This window comes from Molossus molossus, unplaced genomic scaffold (genome assembly GCF_014108415.1).
Source record: "Molossus molossus isolate mMolMol1 unplaced genomic scaffold, mMolMol1.p scaffold_m16_p_6, whole genome shotgun sequence".
Lineage (NCBI taxonomy): Eukaryota > Metazoa > Chordata > Mammalia > Chiroptera > Molossidae > Molossus > Molossus molossus.
Genome location: NW_023425399.1, coordinates 96,862,244 through 96,881,170, shown reverse-complemented (window position 1 = coordinate 96,881,170; position 18,927 = coordinate 96,862,244). Strand labels below are relative to the sequence as shown.

At 41.8% G+C, this 18,927-nt stretch overlaps 1 protein-coding gene across 1 annotated transcript in view; it reads right to left on the bottom strand.

Moving 5' to 3' along the window:
* KATNAL2 (katanin catalytic subunit A1 like 2) overlaps positions 1–18,703 on the bottom strand; it is a 68,450-nt gene extending 49,747 nt beyond the window's left edge. Inside the window, 2 exon segments of the mRNA XM_036245166.1 lie at positions 17,963–18,032; positions 18,642–18,703. Coding sequence (XP_036101059.1) covers positions 17,963–18,032; positions 18,642–18,703 — 132 coding nt within the window.
* Between the last annotated feature and the right edge of the window lie 224 nt (positions 18,704–18,927).

Genomic DNA, 18,927 nt, shown 5'->3' with positions numbered 1-18,927 from the left:
CAATTCTGGTCAAGGGCACGTACCTTGGTTGCGGTTTGTCCCTGGCCTGGGTAGGGGTTGTGTGGGAAGCAGCCAGTCAATGTGTTCCTCTCACGTTGATGTTTCTCTCTCTCTCCCTCCTTCCCACTCTATCTGAACAAAAATGGAAAAATATCCTCGGGTGAGGATTAAAAATACAATAAAATAAAATAAAATGCAAAAACGGGGAGAGGTAGAGAAAAGAAGCCTAAAATGAATGTAAATAATTTGAGTAATGTTTTGCCCTAATATATAAACTAAATGGTCTAACAATAGAAATAATTTCATGCAATAGTTTGAAGTTACTTTTTTAAGTTAATTAAAAATTAGAAACAGCCTAAATGTCCATTAGTGCTTAAACAAATCATCGTGCAGCGTTACGGTGGAACACTATAGTGGTGAGAAGAAATTTTTTAAAACATCATGTTTTCTCTCCTCCCACTCCCAAATATTGTGTCACTCAGGGAAAGAACATTTGAATCAAAAGTAATACTTAAATTTGACAAAGAAAAACTTCAGTTAATACAAAAATTTTTTAAAGAAAAGTTTCTCTCTTCACTCTATCCATCATTGTTAGTTCTGAAAAGGACTTATGACTATATCAAGATGTATATGCACAAGCTTTTTAAAGAATCATTTTGTGTATACTAGTGGGCATCTTGATTTCCCCCCACACACACTTACTATCTTTCTACATAAGCACATGCAGATCTGCCTAATTCTAAGACATAGTGTAAAGTGAACAATCACAGAAACACACTCTCACACATAGAAAAAGGAAGGAATAAAACCTAGATATGTAGTTACCTCTGGGTAGAGGAATCTGATGGGGGCATAGCAACTTAAGTTTTTTTTTCTGTGTGTTTTTTTAATCCTCACCTGAGGATATTTTTCCATTTATCTTCAGACAGAGTGGGGGAGAGAGAGAGAGAGAGAGAGAGAGAGAGAGAGAGAGAGAGAGAAAGAAAACATCGATGTGAGAGATACACATCAACTGGTTGCCTCCCACACAACCCAACCAGGGCCAGGGACGAACTGCATGTGTCCTTGACCAGAATTGAACCCACAATTCATTGGTCCTCGTGACAACGCTCTAACCACTGTACCAAACCGTCCAGGACAGCAACTTAAGTTTTAATCCACATACTTCAAATTGCTTGAATGTAACACTTTGGCAAGTAAAAAACAAACAAACACCTCAGCTCGGGTTCAACTGGTCACAGTTCAGAAAATTTCTAGGCCAAGGAATTATGTCATCACCTTGGCAGATGAGCCACTCTGACGTCAGGGTTCCCTGCCCCAGCCTCAGTAGGTACAGGGTCAGGGTGAGCCTCAGGTGTTCTCATTCACCAGGAGGGAAAGAGCCATACAAAGTCACCTAAAGGCACCCCCTCCTTCATTCCACACATTCCACCCCCAGGACCTCTGACCCACATTCCTCCCTTCATTGCACATACACCAAGGCAAAGAAACCTGGGAGTCTTTCTGTCCATTGCCCAGAGGTAGAGCTTCAGATTTCACAGCAGCCCCGACAAAACTTGAGCTGAAGCATTTGACAGGATTATATTCTTCAAATTCCTTTTAGAATTCCTGGAGAACAGAACTGACCTAGTGAACTCACAGTAAATTAGGCTAGGAAGGTAAAACTCTTAATTCTTGGGATAGAGAGATCCTTGGATCCTAAGCTGATCTGAACAATGTTGACCATATTCTTCAAAGAATATAAATAACATAACAGAGAGGCTTATGCAAGGTTTTGATTACATTCCTGGAAAATGGTAGCTGTCTCAACTCCAGTCATGAGTCTTCCAGGGTTTTTCTGGCTAGAATCACAAAGTTTGGCAAACAGTCCTGATATCTATGGCAGATGATGAGAATTGAGGGACATCCTTTGGCTCAGTGATTCAAAATTCTGTTTAGTAATGAGGCTGCTTCAAAATTGGCTTTTTTTGCCCTGGCCGGTGTGACACAATGGTTACAGTGTCCACTCAAGCACTGAAGGGTCATGGATTCGATTCCTGATCGAAGGTACATACTTGGGTTGCAGGTCTGATCCCCAGCCCTAGTCGGGGCATGTGCAGGAGGCAACTGATCGACGTGTCTCACATTGATTTTTCCCTCTCTCTCCCTCCCTCTCCCTCCCTTCTTTCCACTCTCTCTAAAAATATATATACACACACACACATATACATATATATACACACACACATATATATATGTTTCTCTCTCTTTCTCTCTCCCTCCCTCCCTTCCATTCTCTCTAAAAATATATATATATATATTAATGGAAAATTTATCTTTGGGTGAGGATTAACAAAACAATGGCTTTCTTACTATGCAGATTGTGAGACAATTTGTACTTGGTGTCTGCAGACCTTGAAATAATAATGCGACTTTTTCTTTGAGATGAGCTTGATGGAAATTCAGAATTTAGTAGGAAAAGAGAAATAAGAAAACACTTTACAAACACCTAGTATTAAATATTTAAGTTGTGCTATTACTTGAAATATAGAATGTGGTCTTATAAATTTGTTAGTTAAAAATGTAAAGTTTGCTAGATCTATAACATCTTTCTACTTGTGCCATTCAAATGAGTATAGAGAATTATCCGCTGAATTAAAAACTAAGAAATGGGCCATCAACAAATGGTCAATTTAAACTGTAAAGATGGTGTGCCCCTGAAATGGACACAATTAGATGCTCAATTAATTTCTGTCTACCAAAGAAAGGAGGCCCAGAAGTAAACATTTACCAAGGTATCTCATTTGTCTCTGCTTCAATAATCTGTTTTCTTTTTCCTTCATTTCCTTTGTGGGCTATTGTGCAACAAAAATGCCTCCATTATCAGATTCAAAATTGAATCCTATGATACTGTAGCCTGAGGAAAAAGAAGCATTGAATATCATTCCTAGTTTTAGACCCAGAAGATATTTAGGAAATGTTACTGTATATACACCACATGCAACATTAGTGCTTTTAATTTCTTTTTTACGGGTGCAATGGAGATTAATTTGCATGAGCTCGTTTCAATTTCTGTAATAAGATCCAAATTTTGCATTAAGCTTTCCATCTCAAAAACAAACAGTGAAAAAGGACACATTTCTTTTTTCAAATGTTTTTATTATAGTTCTATTTTACAGTCCCTGCATCTAATATTCACGTAAATGCTTGAATATATATACCCGTAGGTTCTAATTTGTTTTTTGTTTGTTTCCTGATTACCTCCTGTTTCTACCAGGAAACTTCCTAAGTTTCAAATGCTGCATAACTTGCAAAAGCACTGGAACTATCAATAGGAATGTCTGCAGATCCAGGAAGGCATTTATTGTATTTCATACAGAGTCAGGACTGGTCAACTATGCTCAGCAAGAGTGTTTCATGAAGAGAGGCATTGTTGTTGAGCCTGAGTATGAACTGGTTATAGAATTTGAAATTTCGGAAAAGTATAAAATCCACTGACACACAGGGGACTTCCCATTCTATACCACTGTTACTGAACAACTGAACTAGATTATGGAATTATATGTATGTTCTTCTCATAAAGCTCATGCTCACACATGCTACTTTCTAGCTGTCCAGAGCTGCTCGCTGCAGAGATCAGACTGCCATCATAAAAAGGCGACCAGGATCTTGATGTCCTCAGTAACACCTGAGAGGTAAGTAAAAGGGATTAACTTTAATCCACTAAGCCTTTAGAACCAACTTTCAGTTCACCGGGGATGGGCAGCAAATGAAACCCAAGGAAGTAATCAGACAAACTGAGAAAGGGAGAGATTCTGCAGAACAAGTTTCATGGTTTCTTGAAAAAGCCAGTGTCATTTAAAATAAAAATAAAATAAAAAAATAGAGACTGTAGGGGCTGAAAAAAGCTGTGCTAATTCAAAGAAATTTAAGAGATATAAAAACAAGATACAATGCATGATCCTGGATTGGATGCTGGTTAGAGAATTAATAGGTTAAAGAACAATATTTACAATGTGATTTCACTTGGATAAAAAATACAGCGTGTGGTCCTCACCAGTTTGGCTCAGTGATTGGAGCCTTGGCTCAAGGACTGAGTGGTCTCGGGTTTGATTCTTGGTCAAGGGCACGTGCTTGGGTTGTAGATTTGATCCCCAGCCTGGGTTGGGGTCTTTCAGGAGACAACCAATCTAGGTGTATCTCACATTGATGTTTCTCTCTCTCTCTTCCCCCTCCTACCTTCCCTCCCTTCCACTCTCTCTAACAAAAATCAATGGAAAAATATCCTCAGGTGAGAATTAACAACATGCAATGTGTGTATATACACACACAGGAAAGGATTTGGAAGGATACATGGATAGAGTCTAAGGTTTACCCTTGATTAACACCTCAGTGTATCTGGTTTGTGGTGTTTTTATTTTACTTATTGTGTTTGTTACATATACTTTCCTTAACACTGATGTATGACTCTGCGTAATCGTGCAATATTAAAACCACCAATTGATACTACTGAGAATATTGAAAACAATGATAATTGTCAGGAATTCTCAGATCTCATAAATTCTTAGACTTGGGATATCTCTAAAACCCAGAATGATGGGGAAAATACAGACTGCTCAATAAATAATGTAAAGACAACTGGAATATCTGAGGGAAAAGCTGAACAAAAACTCACAAGGTAGACCTATAGAACTGTTCAAGGGATCAAAAAAATTTACATATAAAAAAAATCAAGGAAGAGCAACCACTGAGCTTTCCTGATTTGGTCAAGGGGTCAGCCCAGGTGTATTCCTGGATATCTGGTAGGGAAATAATGAGGTCTGATCTGACCTGATCAACGAGATGGAGTCAGCATGACATTGTCAGCTATGAAGTTCTTTTTGGGGGTAGTAATCATAGCATTAATGAAATTGAGCCCTTGTAGGGTGAGAGTAAAGTGCCCTGGAGGACATTTGGCATGCCTAAGGCTGACCTGAGGCAGGCCCTACTGCTGACATTCGGGTGATCAGAGCAAAAGGCCATTCAGCCACTTATTCCAGAAGAATTGATCAATGCCTAGGTCAGAGCTGCTCTGCCGCAAACCAGATGCAGGGACTGTTATTGCCCTCATAGAGCTAAGCTATTTGACTTCAGACAGATCTATTTCTCTCTCTAGGCTCTGACTCTTCACCCTCTTCAGAAGGGTACACTCACACTAGACTTAAATGTCTTTATTTTATTTATTTACTTATTTACTTATGTATGTATGTTTTAGAGAGTGGAAGTGAGGGAGGAAGGGAGAGAGAGAGAGACGTCAATGTGAGAGACACACATAGATTGGTTGTCTCCCACATTTGCCCAAGCCGGGCCAGGGATCTAGCCTGCAACCCAGGTACACACCCTTGACCAGGAATCTAACCTGTGACTCAGGTGGGCAGGCTGATGCTCCAACCACCCGGCCAGACCGGTCAGGGCTGGACCTAACCTTCTTAAATTCCAGCTTCACCTCTTCCTGTAGTGACCAGCATATGTAAATTAATTTGATCTCCCTATGCCTCAGTTTCTTCATTCCGAAAATGGGGTTAATATAACCGACCTTATGGCCCGGCTCTGGCTCGCGAAGGATGCTCCGCCAGGCCCTCAAGGGGCCAGGGGCGCTTTGGTCTCCACAGGAATGCACAAGTCTCCTCCAGCCCAGGCAGGGGCATGGGGGTAGGGGCGGGGCACCAAGTCGGACGCCCCTGCTGCACGCCTGGCCCCATCTCTGACCTTAGAACCCTAGAACCTATAAAATGACTCGCCAAGTGGTTCTCGGTAACCACTCTGTCGCAGACGGGCCAGCGAGACAGTCCCCTGACCAAACGTAAGCATATCAGAAGCCTGGCAAAGGACTCTGTGCAAGAAGTTGGTTCCCGTGGAAGGAAACACTGGGGCTGATGAAAAGGCCTCAGAGGAGAGCGATACCCGAAAACGCCCCCAGGATCTGTCTTCAGCAGGAGGAGGATGGAGGCAGACCATCAGGCACCCCACGGCCAATCACACAGCTCTGAGCGCCCACAGAGAAAGCACGGAGCGCCCTCACAGCTCCAGAGGCCCCACCAAGGGCCCCACTTTCGTAAGAGGAGAGAAGAGAGACGGACGGGCCATCGAGTTTCACCAGGTGACTCCTCGGAGCAGGAATCTTCTGGCGTAGGCCGAGCCCCCCATCAGTTTCAGGTGCTCATCTGAGGTCTGGGGACCATCAAAGGCGCCCAGCCCAGGCCCACGAGGCACGTGGGAGGCCTGAAGAAGGCCACCTTACAGCCTCTCGGGACAGCCGAGAGCTGGGCCGAGAACCGCACCTGGGCCACCCCAGGGGCGAGGGGCTGTGAGTCAAAGTGGAGCCCACCCACCTTCCCACAAGGACAGCCGCCGCGTGGGCGCCAAGGGACAGGAGAAGCCCTCAGTCAGCTTCGACCAACCAGAGATCACACCAGGCCTTCTCCAAAGAGGAAAGCCCAAGGCCTCTCTCCCGGGAGGGTGCCAAGGAAAAACCCTCCTCTCGTGGTGTCAAGAAGGGAAAGGAAAGAGAGGGCCGCAGCTTCCAGAAGTTCTTGGCTCCATCCGAGGTGGCTTCAGACAACCCCCTGAAAAAGCGAAAGCGCGCAGACTCAGGGAAAACCCAATCGGACAGACAAGCAGCGTCCAGACGGCTTAGACCCAGGAAAGGGGGCCGGGGGCCTGCTGCCCAAGGTGAAAGGGAAGGTCACCAACAACCTCAAGACTGCAGGAGGGAAAGGCAAAACTCGCTTGAGTAGGAAGCCCGCGGGCTCCACCCCTGACGCAGAGGAGATGGAGGAGGAGGAGGAGGAGGAGGAGGAGGAGGAGGAGGAGATGGAGGAGGAGGAGATGGAGGAGGAGGAGGAGGAGGAGGAGGAGGAATTCCAGCCGTGCACCAAGGCGTTTGAGGCCTACCTCACCTATGACCAGCCTCCGGAGATGAAACGCAAGAGTGTGAAGACTCCAGCCACGGCACTTGAAGGAAAGAGACTGAAGAAAAAGGATTCTAAAGGTGCTAGTGAAAACTCGGACTTGGTTCAGGAACAACCTAAGGTGAATGCAGGCAAGTCAGGGAAGTGGCAGCCATCAGGAGCAGATGTGGCCAAGCTGACAAAAGCCCCCCAGGTGAGTCGCCCACATTTCCAGGCCTCCCGTTATTCAGAGTCCCACCCAGTTACCGTCCACTTCCTGCCTTTGAATGGATGCCCTCCCTCCAACCGGAGCACAGAGCACTGTCTTCACCTCAGGAAGAGGAAGGGGCTGGGTTTACAGGCCTCAGAATGAACTCTAAGATGCTGGTGTACTCTGGTTCCAAGGGCATGGGTCTCCTTGCGCCAGCAGTGTATCCGGGTCCTTAGAAACAACATCAACTTGCTCTTTGGAGAGGGAAGAGTCCGGTATTCTGTTCTCGAACCCATTTTGGAGAGTTGTACACCTGATCAGCTACATCGCCTAGAGAGATACAATCCTGCACTGGTTGGAGAACCAGATCAATTGTGGAAGATGCATTGTCACCGCAACTTTAAGAAAGAAAAGCCAGAAGAACACGAGTCACGGCAGGAGATGCACATGCGGCTTCAGGACGCCCAGGAGCAGCGGCTGCGAGCACTGACGCTGAAGATCAGATCTGCCAGTGAGCACAAGGGCCGACAAGCAAAGACGATCTTTTTCAACTCGTTTGAAAGAGTAGCCGCAGCTGCCCAGGGATAGGTCAAGATCATGCCAGCCTCATACCCCACAACAAAGGGCCATGCTCCCTCTAACAGTGCCAGTGGGCACAGCTTTCGCCCCATCCCTGGAAAGTCGGCTTATGACTGCACAAGCACCCCCAGGTGCACTTGGCGCAGGTGGCCAGCAGCAGCAGGAAGCCTGCGAAGCAGATTGCCCAGGTGACCGTTAAAGACATCAGGAACATATTCTCCCATCTGTGAACCCAGGACTTGCCTTGGAGGTCGAATTTGGAAGGAGGAATACAAGGACAGTGAGGGTGAGGGAATGGTAGACCAGAATCTTGGGCTTCGTGGAAACTTTTGGACTATGACACCTGTAGTTTTCAATTGTCACACCTGTGAACCTTCATGCCACAGCAGTCGGGAGTGTGTATGTGCCTGTGTGAATATACCACGCATTGAAAGGATCTGAATACATGGATAGGTGCTAAGGTTTACCCTTAGTGTATCTGGGTGGTGGGAGTGTGGTGTGCTTATTTTATTTACTGTGTTTGTTACCTATCATTTATTTCAAGTTGATTTATGAGTCTGTAACTACCCATGCATTATGTGAACTGCCAACGTATACCACTGAGAATATTGATCATAATCATTACTGTCAGGAATTCTTAGATCTGATAAATTCCAAAACTTAGGATATCTCTGAAACCCAGAACCAGGCCCTGGCCAGTTTTGCTCAGCAGTTAGAGCATCGGCCTGCGGTCCAGAGAGACCTGGGTTCGGTTCCCGCTAAGGGCACGTGCCTTGGTTGCAGTTTGTCCCCGGCCCTGGTTGGGTCGTGTGGGTGGCAACCACTCGATGCGATGGGTCCCTTTCACATCAGTGTTTCTCTCTCTCTCCCTCCCTCCCTCCCTTCCTCTCTATCTGAACAAAAACCAAAAAAAAAAACAAAAAAAAAGTCCAAAAATGTCCTCAGGTGAGGATTTAAAAAAAAGAAGAAAAAAAAACAGAACCAGCCCTGGCCAGTCTGGCCGGTTTGGCTGGAGCATAGCTGGCGGACCAGAGAGTCCTGGTTGGTTCTGCTAAAGGCACGTACCTCGGTTCATCCCTGGCCCCTGTTGGGGTTGTGTGGGTGGAGACCACTCCATGTGTCTCTCTCACGTCCATGTTTCTCTATCTCTCTTCCTCCCTCTCTCCCTCTGGCTCTATCTTAAGATAAATGCAAAAATGTCCTCAGGTGAGGATAAAAAATAAATAAAAACAGAACCAGTAGGGAAATACAGACTGCTCAACTCAATAGACAATGTTAAGACAACTGACCCCTGGAGTTTCTAGGAGTTGTACTTGTGGATCTATGTGCCACGGCCACTGCCTTCCTGCCTGGAGAGTGTGTGTACTTCTGTGTATATACACACTTACAGAAAAGGATTCAGAAGGATGTATGGATATGTACTATGGTTCAATTGTGTATACGTATATGTCAAACGCACACATATACAATCTCTTTGATATAGCAATTTCAATTACAGGATTTTTATCCTGCAGATATACTTGTGTGTTTTGTGTGTGTATATTCATTAATGCACACACATGATCGTGACATTTAGAGCCACTGTCCCCCAAGGACATTTGCCTTCTTCTCAGAGGCTGAGCAGTTTATTTAAAAACCTCAAGGGGTGCCCTGGCTGGCTCAGCTCAGGGGTTAGAGCATCAGCCCGTGGACCAAAGGATCTCAGTTTGATTCCTGGTCAAGAGCAGGTACCTGGGTTACAGGCTTGATCCCCAGCCCCAGTCGGGGTCCTGCGGGAGGCAACCAACTGATGTGTCTCTCTCTCACATTGATGTTTCTCTTTCTCCACTCTATCTAAAATCAATGGGAAAATATTCTCAGGTGATAATTAACAAAAAAATAAGAACAAAAACATTTTTTAAAAAGAAAGAAAACCTCAAGGTGCTACAGGTACAAAAGCTGAAGTCCAGGACCCAGCAAGATAGGGGACCATAGGTAAAACCTATGAAGGGCTCAGTCCTAGGAATAAGGACAGAAGAGAAGTTAAGTTGCCCTAGCTCAATTTCCCATTCTCTACATGGCCCGGAAAAAAAAATCTCAGTTTCTGAAATTAGATTGAGATGTTCTTGGATTACTTGTAACCCTCTGCAGACACAAGGCAGAAACAAACCTAAATCACGTACACGGAAAGATAACATCATCCTTCATCTCAAATTATTTCTAAAAACTACACTGCCCTGCACAGTCTAAGATAAGAACAACATAATGAGAAACATCAGTAATTATGACAATCAAAACATCCATGGGACTCAAGATGTTGGAACTATCAGACACAGAATTTAGAAAAACTATTTTAACGAATACCATTTACAATCGCATATAAAAATCAAATAGGAACAAATTTAACAAGAATTGTTTAAGACTTTTTTATGGTCTGAATTGTTTCCCCTTCCCCAATTCATACATTGAAACCTTAACCCTGAATACTTTTTTTTTTCTTTATTGATTTTAGAGAGAGAGGAAGGAAGAGGGAGAGAAAGATAAAAACACTGATGAAAGAGAACATCAATTAGCCAGCTCCTGTGTGCCCCCCACTGAGGATTTGGCCCACAACCTGGGCATGGTCCTGACCGGGAATCGAACCGGCGACCTCTTGGTGCATGGATCAACGCTCAACCACTGAGCCACACTGGCTGGGCCTAACCCTGAATACTTTAGAATGTGACTATATTTGGAGGTAGGACTTTTAGAAAGTGATTAAGTTAAAATGAGACTGTGAGAGGGGGCCCTAATATGCCTGGTGTCCTTATAGGAAGAGGAAACTTGGACACACAAAGAGGCACCAGGGATGCTCTCCAGTACAGGAAGACCACGTGGCTGACAACACAGCAAGAAAGTGGCCATCTGTAAACTGAGGAGAGAACCTCAGGAGAAATCAAACATGCCGACACCTTGGGCTTGGACTTGTATCTTCCGGAACTGTAAGAAAATAACTGTTGTTTAAGCCACTCAGTCTGGTATTTTGTTATGGCAGCCCTAGCAAGCTATGACAAAAATATAGCTAAAAGAAATTAAAGAAGATACAATGTTTATGATTGGGAAAATCAATATTGTTAAGATGTTAATTCTCCTGCAAATTGATCTATAGATTTAGTGCAGTCTCATCAAAAGCTCAGCAGGCCTTTTTCAATAAACTGAAAACCTGATTCTGAAATTTATGTAAAAATTTATAATAGCCAAGAGAGCACTGAAAAAAGAGCTAAGTCAGAGGATTTACACTATCAATTTATAAGGCTTAACATAAAGCCATAATGATTAAAACTGTTTGATGTTGGCATGTAGACAGACAAATATATCAGTGGAACAGAACAGAAATTTCAGAAATAGGCCTACAAATATATGGTAATTTGATTTTTTTTACAAAGTTGCCTATGTACTTCAAATTTTTATCAAAGGTACTAAAGCAACTAGATTATCCCTCCCCCAAAATGAAGCTTAACCCCCATCTCACATCAAGCACACAAATTAATTGAAGATAGCAATCCTGAATTTCTATGTACCTAATAACATGGCATCAAAATAAATAAAGCAAAAAATTAACAGAAGCAAAAGAAGAAATAGGCTCGCTCTATCTATCTATCTATCTATCTATCCACATATAAAATCACAGTGAAAGAATTTTAGATGCCTTCCTCAGTAATTGATTAAAAAAAATATCAGTGAGATACAGAAGATTTGAACAACAAAATAAACGTAACCATACAATGACCCATAAAACAATTCTCAACAAATGTCAAAGGACTGAAATCACTTAAAATATTATTGTGTGAATACAATGCAATTAAACTAGAAAACAGCATCAAAAAGATATCAATAGATTTCCTACATGCAAGTAATATATTTCTAAATACTTATGGGTCAGGGAAAAATCCCAATAGAGATTTTAAAATATTTAGAATTGAAGAAAAAATTTTTAAATGAAAATGCTACATATTAAAACACGGGAAGCAAGCAAAGCAGTGATTAGAGGGAAATTTAAATCCTTAGCTGTATTTGTTAGAAGAGAAAAAAGGTAAAAACATTAATGAGCGAAGCAACCATCTTAAGAAATCAGGAAAAAAATAATAAAATAAACCCAAGGAAAGTAGAAGAAAAGAAATAGTAATTTTAAGAATGTAAAAGTGAAATAGAAATCAAACTTCTAATAGACAGGATCAACAAAACAAAAGTTGGTTCTTTGAAAAGACAAACAAAATTGACTAATCATTGGCAAGACTGATGAAGGAAAAAAAGAAGACACAAATAACCAACGTCAAGGATAAAAAGGTTAGATGGTTACAGATCCTGTATATATTTGTATAAAAGTAACAGGATATTATGAACAATTATGCCAATAAATTAGAAATTTTAGATGAGATGGAAAAATTTCAAGAAAACAACATACTGAATTGACATCGAAAATAAATTTAAAAGCATCAGTAGTCCTATTGAAATGAGCTTGAATGTGTTGACTTGATTTTCATGCTGGTTTTGTCATATTTTTATGTTTCTTGTGACTGCTAATAATTTTTTTTAATTGAATGCCAGTCTTTGTGAAAGTCTGAATTTTACTGTCTTCTTTTTCAGTGCGTTGAGTTTTGGCAGAGAGTTTAGTTATTTGCAGGTAAGTCTGGTCCTATCCAGGCTTATTTTTAAGCTTTGTTAGGAAAGATATATCTAAAGTAACCTTTATTCTAGGGCTAATGCATAGCCTTCCTGGAATCTCTAAATGCTGTTCCACAGATTTTTCCACTCAGGTTATTTGGAATTCAAATGTGTCTCCAGTGGTTGCTGAGCCTATAGTAATTGGTCTTTCCCTAAGACTCATTCATCTTCACTGTATATATGCACAGTTCAGTATTCAGCCAAACACTCAGAATTGTGAAGCAATCTGTTTGCAAAGCTCCCTTCTCTCTGGTCTTCTTCCCTCCCAGTTCTAACCACCTGAGTTTTCCTAAACTCTACTCTCTGTCTCATGCCCTGTGCTCTGCTTAGAGACTCCCTTGTGTGCCAGAACCCAGTAACGGCTTCCAGGCCGAAGGCCTTCTCTCATGATCACATTGTCCAATGTCTGAAAACAGATCATTCATACATTTAGTCCAGTTTTCTAGCTGCATACAGCAGGGACACTCGTCTGGCGCCAGCCACTTTATCACATTTTAAAGCAGAAAGCTGTATCAATCTTTTAAAATGTTTTCGAGATATATTTTTTATTTAAAAATAAACCGAATGAGCCCAGGCCTGTTTGGCTCAGCGGTTAGAGCATTGGCCTGCGGTCCGGAGAGACCTGGGTTCGGTTCTCACTAAGGGCACGTACCTCAGTTGCAGTTTGTCCCCGGCCCTGGTTGGGTCATGTGGGTGGAAAAATTTCTCTCTCTCTCTCTCTCCCTCCCACTCTATATGAACAAGAAAAATGTCCTTGGGTGAAGATAAAAAAATAAATAAATAAAAATAAATAAATCTAATGTTATTTTTACAAAAGAGAGAAAGAATGTTTTTAACCCAAAACATCAAATATACAAACTCATATCTATATATTCTCATTTAGTAGTTAAAAAACAAAATAAAAACAAGTCTGCAAGAGTAGCAATGTGACAATAGCAAAGTGGTCCAGGTTGTCTATCAGTCTGCCTTTCTTGGTCCAGGTACAGGAAGAATGTGGTTTAACAGCAGCCGCAGCATTTTAAAAGATGCCCACAAGGCTGCAGCCGTGGTCAGTACTGAAGTGGTTAATTTTCCTTATGTAAGAGCAAAGCACTTAAAACCTAAGAGTTACTTAAAATTCAGCTTAGCTTTATGGTGATTTAGAGTTTGTTTAATTAGTATTTAGAACTGCACATTGTTTATAGCTATTGGTATTTCAATAGATGCTTAAATGTTCAAACATTTAAAGTTTAATAAGCCTTAGTTCTTTGAAGAAAAACATTGATGTAATTAAATTTTCAATTACTCTGTTGTTCTTTTAGGAGCCCATGCAATTAATAAAAGCTAAGGCATTTAACAACACATTTAAAGACCTAGTCAACCATCTAATTAATTAATGTTTATAATAGACATTTTTAATACAAAAGTCTCACACAGCAGTCCCAACTTTTGAAAAGTATATATAATGGCACATGAGCATAAATGAAAGTAACTTTGTTTCAGGATTATTTTGTGTGTACACATGTATGTGTGGATCAATTATGGCTTTCCCAAAACCATTCTTGTGCATTGATACCAATTATTGTTTGTTTGTTATGATTGTGTGGCCAAATTAAAACACCAAAGCAATTGTTCCTCAGAGTTTTCTTGCCCTTAGCACACGTAAGAACGTACAAGCTGGAAAAAAGAAAGTGGCAGAAGTTTTTCAGGTTGAATACAGCCTTATTTTAATTAAACACTAAATTTAAAGTGGAATAGGAGAAAATTCTTCATTCCCAGATTTTTGCACGCCAAGATCAGCAGCAGCAGTAGTATTATTATAAGGGAGCTTATGATACCCACCCCACCCCATAACTACTGGATCAGAATCTGAATTTTCAAAACATCCCAGTGTTTAGTGTGTACATTAAAGACTGAGAAAGCTTCAAAAGCACGATCAGTTCACTAGTCAAAAAAGAAACTTGCCAGAGTCAACTTGGGTGGGGGAAGGAACCAACAAGGAAAAATTCCATTGTCATTGCCTAGGATGAAGGTGGTGTGGTAATCTCTACTCATGGCATTAAGGAGGGCACTTTATCAAGTTTGGACAGCAGGCTGACCACAAATTCGGATCCTAAAGAACAAGAATTTAAGGGGCAGAGAAAAAGAAGCTCATCAAGGAGGCCAAGAAGTAAAGTAGAACACTAGGAGACTATAGTATGAAAACCAAGAGAAGAGGCATTTCCTAAGGATAATTAACAGTGTTGATGCTCCCATTTATGGGTATCTCAAAACACCAGTACCATGTTTTGTTTATTTTTTTCTGTTTACTTACTGGATCACAGGTTTATTATAAAAGAATATGATTCAGGAACAGCCAGACACAAGAGATACATAGGGCAAGACCAGAAAGAATGTCTATAAGAAAAAAATAATGGAACTGAGAAGCTTCTGGTGAGCTTCACCATATGGAGAGAAGTTTTACAGTTCTTTCAGAAAGTATAGGAAGAAAGTGGCATCACATATATAGAAAACTAAACCAAAGAATAAGGTGTTAGTTAAGATATGATTGAGCCCTGGCCGGTTTGGCTCAGCGATTAGAGCCTTGACCCACAGACCAATGAGTCACGGGTTCAATTCCAGTCAAGGGCACGTACCTTGGTTGCGGTTCATCCCCGGCCCCGGTCGGGTGGTGCAGGAGGCAAACAGTAGATGTGTCCCTCTCATGTCGATGTTTCTCTTTCTCCCTCTCTCTCCCTCCCACTCTATCTGAAGATAAATGGAAAAATATCCTCAGGTAAGGATTTAAAAAAAGATATCACTGAATCCTGCCCCAAAAGTTAAATAAAATTAAAAATGCACACACACACATAACCGTAGTGTACAATATGGCTCAGCTCTGAATAATACTTACATGTTCAGATTAATATAAATACTGAATATTTACTTAACCCCAAATTGTGATAGAACGGTCCTGGGAGAATGGGGAAAGGAAATTATGGGCTGATGGTAGAAGAAGGAGAAAGAGTGAAGTAGATGGAAGAAAACCAAATGCTCATTTTCCATAAAAGCAAGTAGATTACATTAGAGAATGAAAAATCAAAATTCAAAAGTATAAACTTGTTATTTTGAAGAAGCTGCCAAAAAAGGTGTAAGTGGTTATTTCTTAGGAGCAACACCTGAGGACAGGGTGTGGTGAAGCAGGAGATTATTTTTTTAATTTTGTAGAACTATTATAAGTTTTAACTATGAGTGACATTACTTTGTTAAAAATAAAAATCAAATGGAAAAAATACTACATACATATGTAAATAATTAATTTGAAACAACAATAAAAATTAACCAAATAAAAAGGAAGTACTCTGAAAATCCTAACACAGTAGATGACGTAGATGAGCAAAATCCCTGTGGACACCAGATCCTCTTTACAACAGTTCACCACACCCATCTCCACCTTATTTCCTTCTCAGACCCCTAATCAGCACAACTCCTTGCATTTAGATCCCGAGAGATGAAGCCATCAAATCAATAAGCATACCTAAATATTGCTCTCAGCACCATCTAGGGAATAAAACAAGAAATAAAACTGGGTCTCTGCCGGTTTTTACATAAACTCTGTTTGAGAGGCTATGTTACAGGCAGGAAACAGATAATAATATAAATGAATCACAATTAAATACCAACTTGTATGGTACAGAGTATGGAGTTCAGAGACATGGCAGATCAGTGAGAACGTGCCTGGAGGAGTGGAAGCCAAAGTGGAAAGCAGTGAGGAAGAGGCTGGATGTGGAACTTAGGCTGTATCATTCCAGTGCTCTGCGGGCCATGTCAAGATTTGGAGTTTTTATCCCAAGTGTAATGGAAAGCCAGTATAAAGATCCCAGCCAAAGAGTGACATAATTTTAAGATCACTCTGACTATTGGGTGAAGAATGAACTGGAGGGAGGCAAAAACCAACGGGGGGAAGAGTTAAGAAGCTATTCAAGTGGTTCACTACGGTTGCTTAGATCAAGATGGTGGCTGTAGAGATACAGATGATTAAAGACTCATTATAGAAGTAGGATCAATAAAATTTGCTCATGTCTTCCTTATGGAGAGGACAGAGGGGAGGGACTAAGAGGATGAAACAGCTAAGAATGACTCCCATAATTCTGGTTTGAGCAATTGGGTGGATGGTGATTTCACATTCCCAGATGGAGGAAGACTGGAAAAGAAACCTACAAATATTAGACAGGAAGGTTAAAAGTTAGGTATTGAACAAATTAAGATGCAGATACTTGAGATACCCCACTAGATTGTCAGGTAATTAGTTGATTCATTGTCCTCTCTGTATTCCATCTTTTAAGACACCACATGAGTTTGGGGCTCAGCAACAAAGTCCAGTCTAGAGTTAGTTTGGGGAATTGTTGGCATATAAATATCATTGGAAGTCACAAGAATGGATGAGACCATTTAGGGAAGTGATTTTCAAATCTGGATTGTGTGTTTACAGTGCAATTTTCAAGATCCCATCACAGAGTGCTTCTGATTCAGTAAGTCTCAGTGAGGTCCAGGAATCTGCTTTATTAAAAGCCAGCCTAAAAGGTTCTGATGCAGGTAATTCAAGCTCAGCTTGGAGTGGGCTTTTAAGCACAATCCAAAGATGAGAAAGTAGCAACAGAAAGTGTAGCCAACTCTCTCTAGAAGCTGGAGGGAAAGAGAAGTTGTTATTGATGTTGTTTTGTGTGTGTGTGTGTGTGTGTGTGTGTGTGTGTGGTGAGGGGAGGGGGAATGTGAGGTCAAACAGAAAGTTATATATTTTTAATATTACTGGTGTTTGTTTTAAAAGTGGGATACACTAGCGCAGTGGTTCATAACCTTGGCTACACATTGTAATCACCTGCTGAGCTTTCAAAAAAATATCAATACACAGGCTCCATCCCAAACCAGTAAATCGTACTCTCTGGAGGTGGAGCCCAGATAGCAGTATTACTTTAATTTATTTATCCTCCCCCTACCTCCCAGGCATTGTTTTTACTTCCCCAGTGGCTGACATAGAGTATGTCCTCAATTCATGTTCGTTGCTGTGAAAAGTATTGCTGGCTAGTTAGCAGATACACACATCAGGTAACCATTGTACATAAAGCAAAGTTTATGTAATCTTCGTGTGAAAAGGAGTGCAGTCCAATTACCTTACTTCCAAACAGGGTAACTTAAAGCCCGAAAGGGGAATTCCTAAAGTCCCTCGGCCTTGCAGTAGTGAATCAGGACCAGAATCCAGTATCCCAACTCTCATGTCACACTCCCCAAACCCACTCACCTATCAAGACTCAGACTGTCTAACAATACCTCCCCCTCCACATCCCATTTCCTCAGTCACTAACCGGCTCTGCCTTTCCTTTCATCAAACCCGTTGTCCTTCCCACACCCGCCAGGTCCCACACCCATGCTATCAACATCATGTGATAACCTCAAGCCCGGTCCCCGGACTTGACCAATGGGACCTAGAGGCCCTCCGTGCGCTTGCGCCACGCGGGCGGGAAGGGGGGGGGTGCTCTGTCGCCATAGCAACCGGAGACACAAATCGGCTGGCAACAAGAGGCGAGTTCCTGGTACGGTTCTTTTTTGTATTTGCTTTTCTTACCGCTTCTCGGGCCTGATGCGTGACTTTTAGGGTCTGGTAAGAGAGCTCCATCAGACACTGTGTTAGGGCCGGAGAGAAGAGAGAAAAGCAGCACTTGCTCAACGACCAGTAAGCACGTCCAAGAAAAGCAGCTCGGAGAAACCTGACGCTTAACCAGTCCGCCCCTTACAGGATTGGCCAGAGCCTAGACAGGTCGGCCAATCACTGGATAGACATGAATTCTTTATCATGCCAATCAATGTTCAAATTAGCATGTCTAATCCAGAACGTTTGCATGGCCCTGACCAATCAAGAGACCGAGATGGAATGATTGGCAGGGCTTGGGGCGGGGGTTGCAATTGTTTGGGGTCTCTTAATTCTGTCTCTGAAATGCACGTTAACCCAAATTTATGTACCACAGAATTTGTACGTGATTTCAGCAGTTGTTCAGGCCTTAGTGATCCAATGTTTATGTTCCCAAGACTGTACTTATGACATCCCTTCTTCTCTAGGCTCCCCTCTCCATCCCCATTAAGGTAAAGGTTTGGAAGTTCCTGCTTTACTTTGAATTTGCCTATACATGGTCCATTTAGGCTGAGAAAAATCTGCTGAGGTCTTTTTTTTTTTTTTGCTATCAGGGCATTCTGGGATGTAAACTGTGCGTCAAACTTTTCTTTCGTCAATTCCCTCCACATCAGACCTACTCTCATTAGAAGTGGATAAATACGGACTTTACGTTTTCCTCTGCTCCTTTTTCTTCATGTATTAACTACTCTGTGTCTTCCGTGGCTTTCCAGTCTGTCTTTCTTGCTGTCGATCCTGTTCTAAACCATCCCCTCTTCATTATCTTCAGCCTTCATCACCCATGTTCTCCCCTCAGGGTACAAAAATATTCATGTCTTCTCAATCTAAAACAAGCTCTCATGATTATTGCATTGAATCACCTCTCTTCCATTCACTTCAAGCTTTCTGAAAGGACTAGCTGT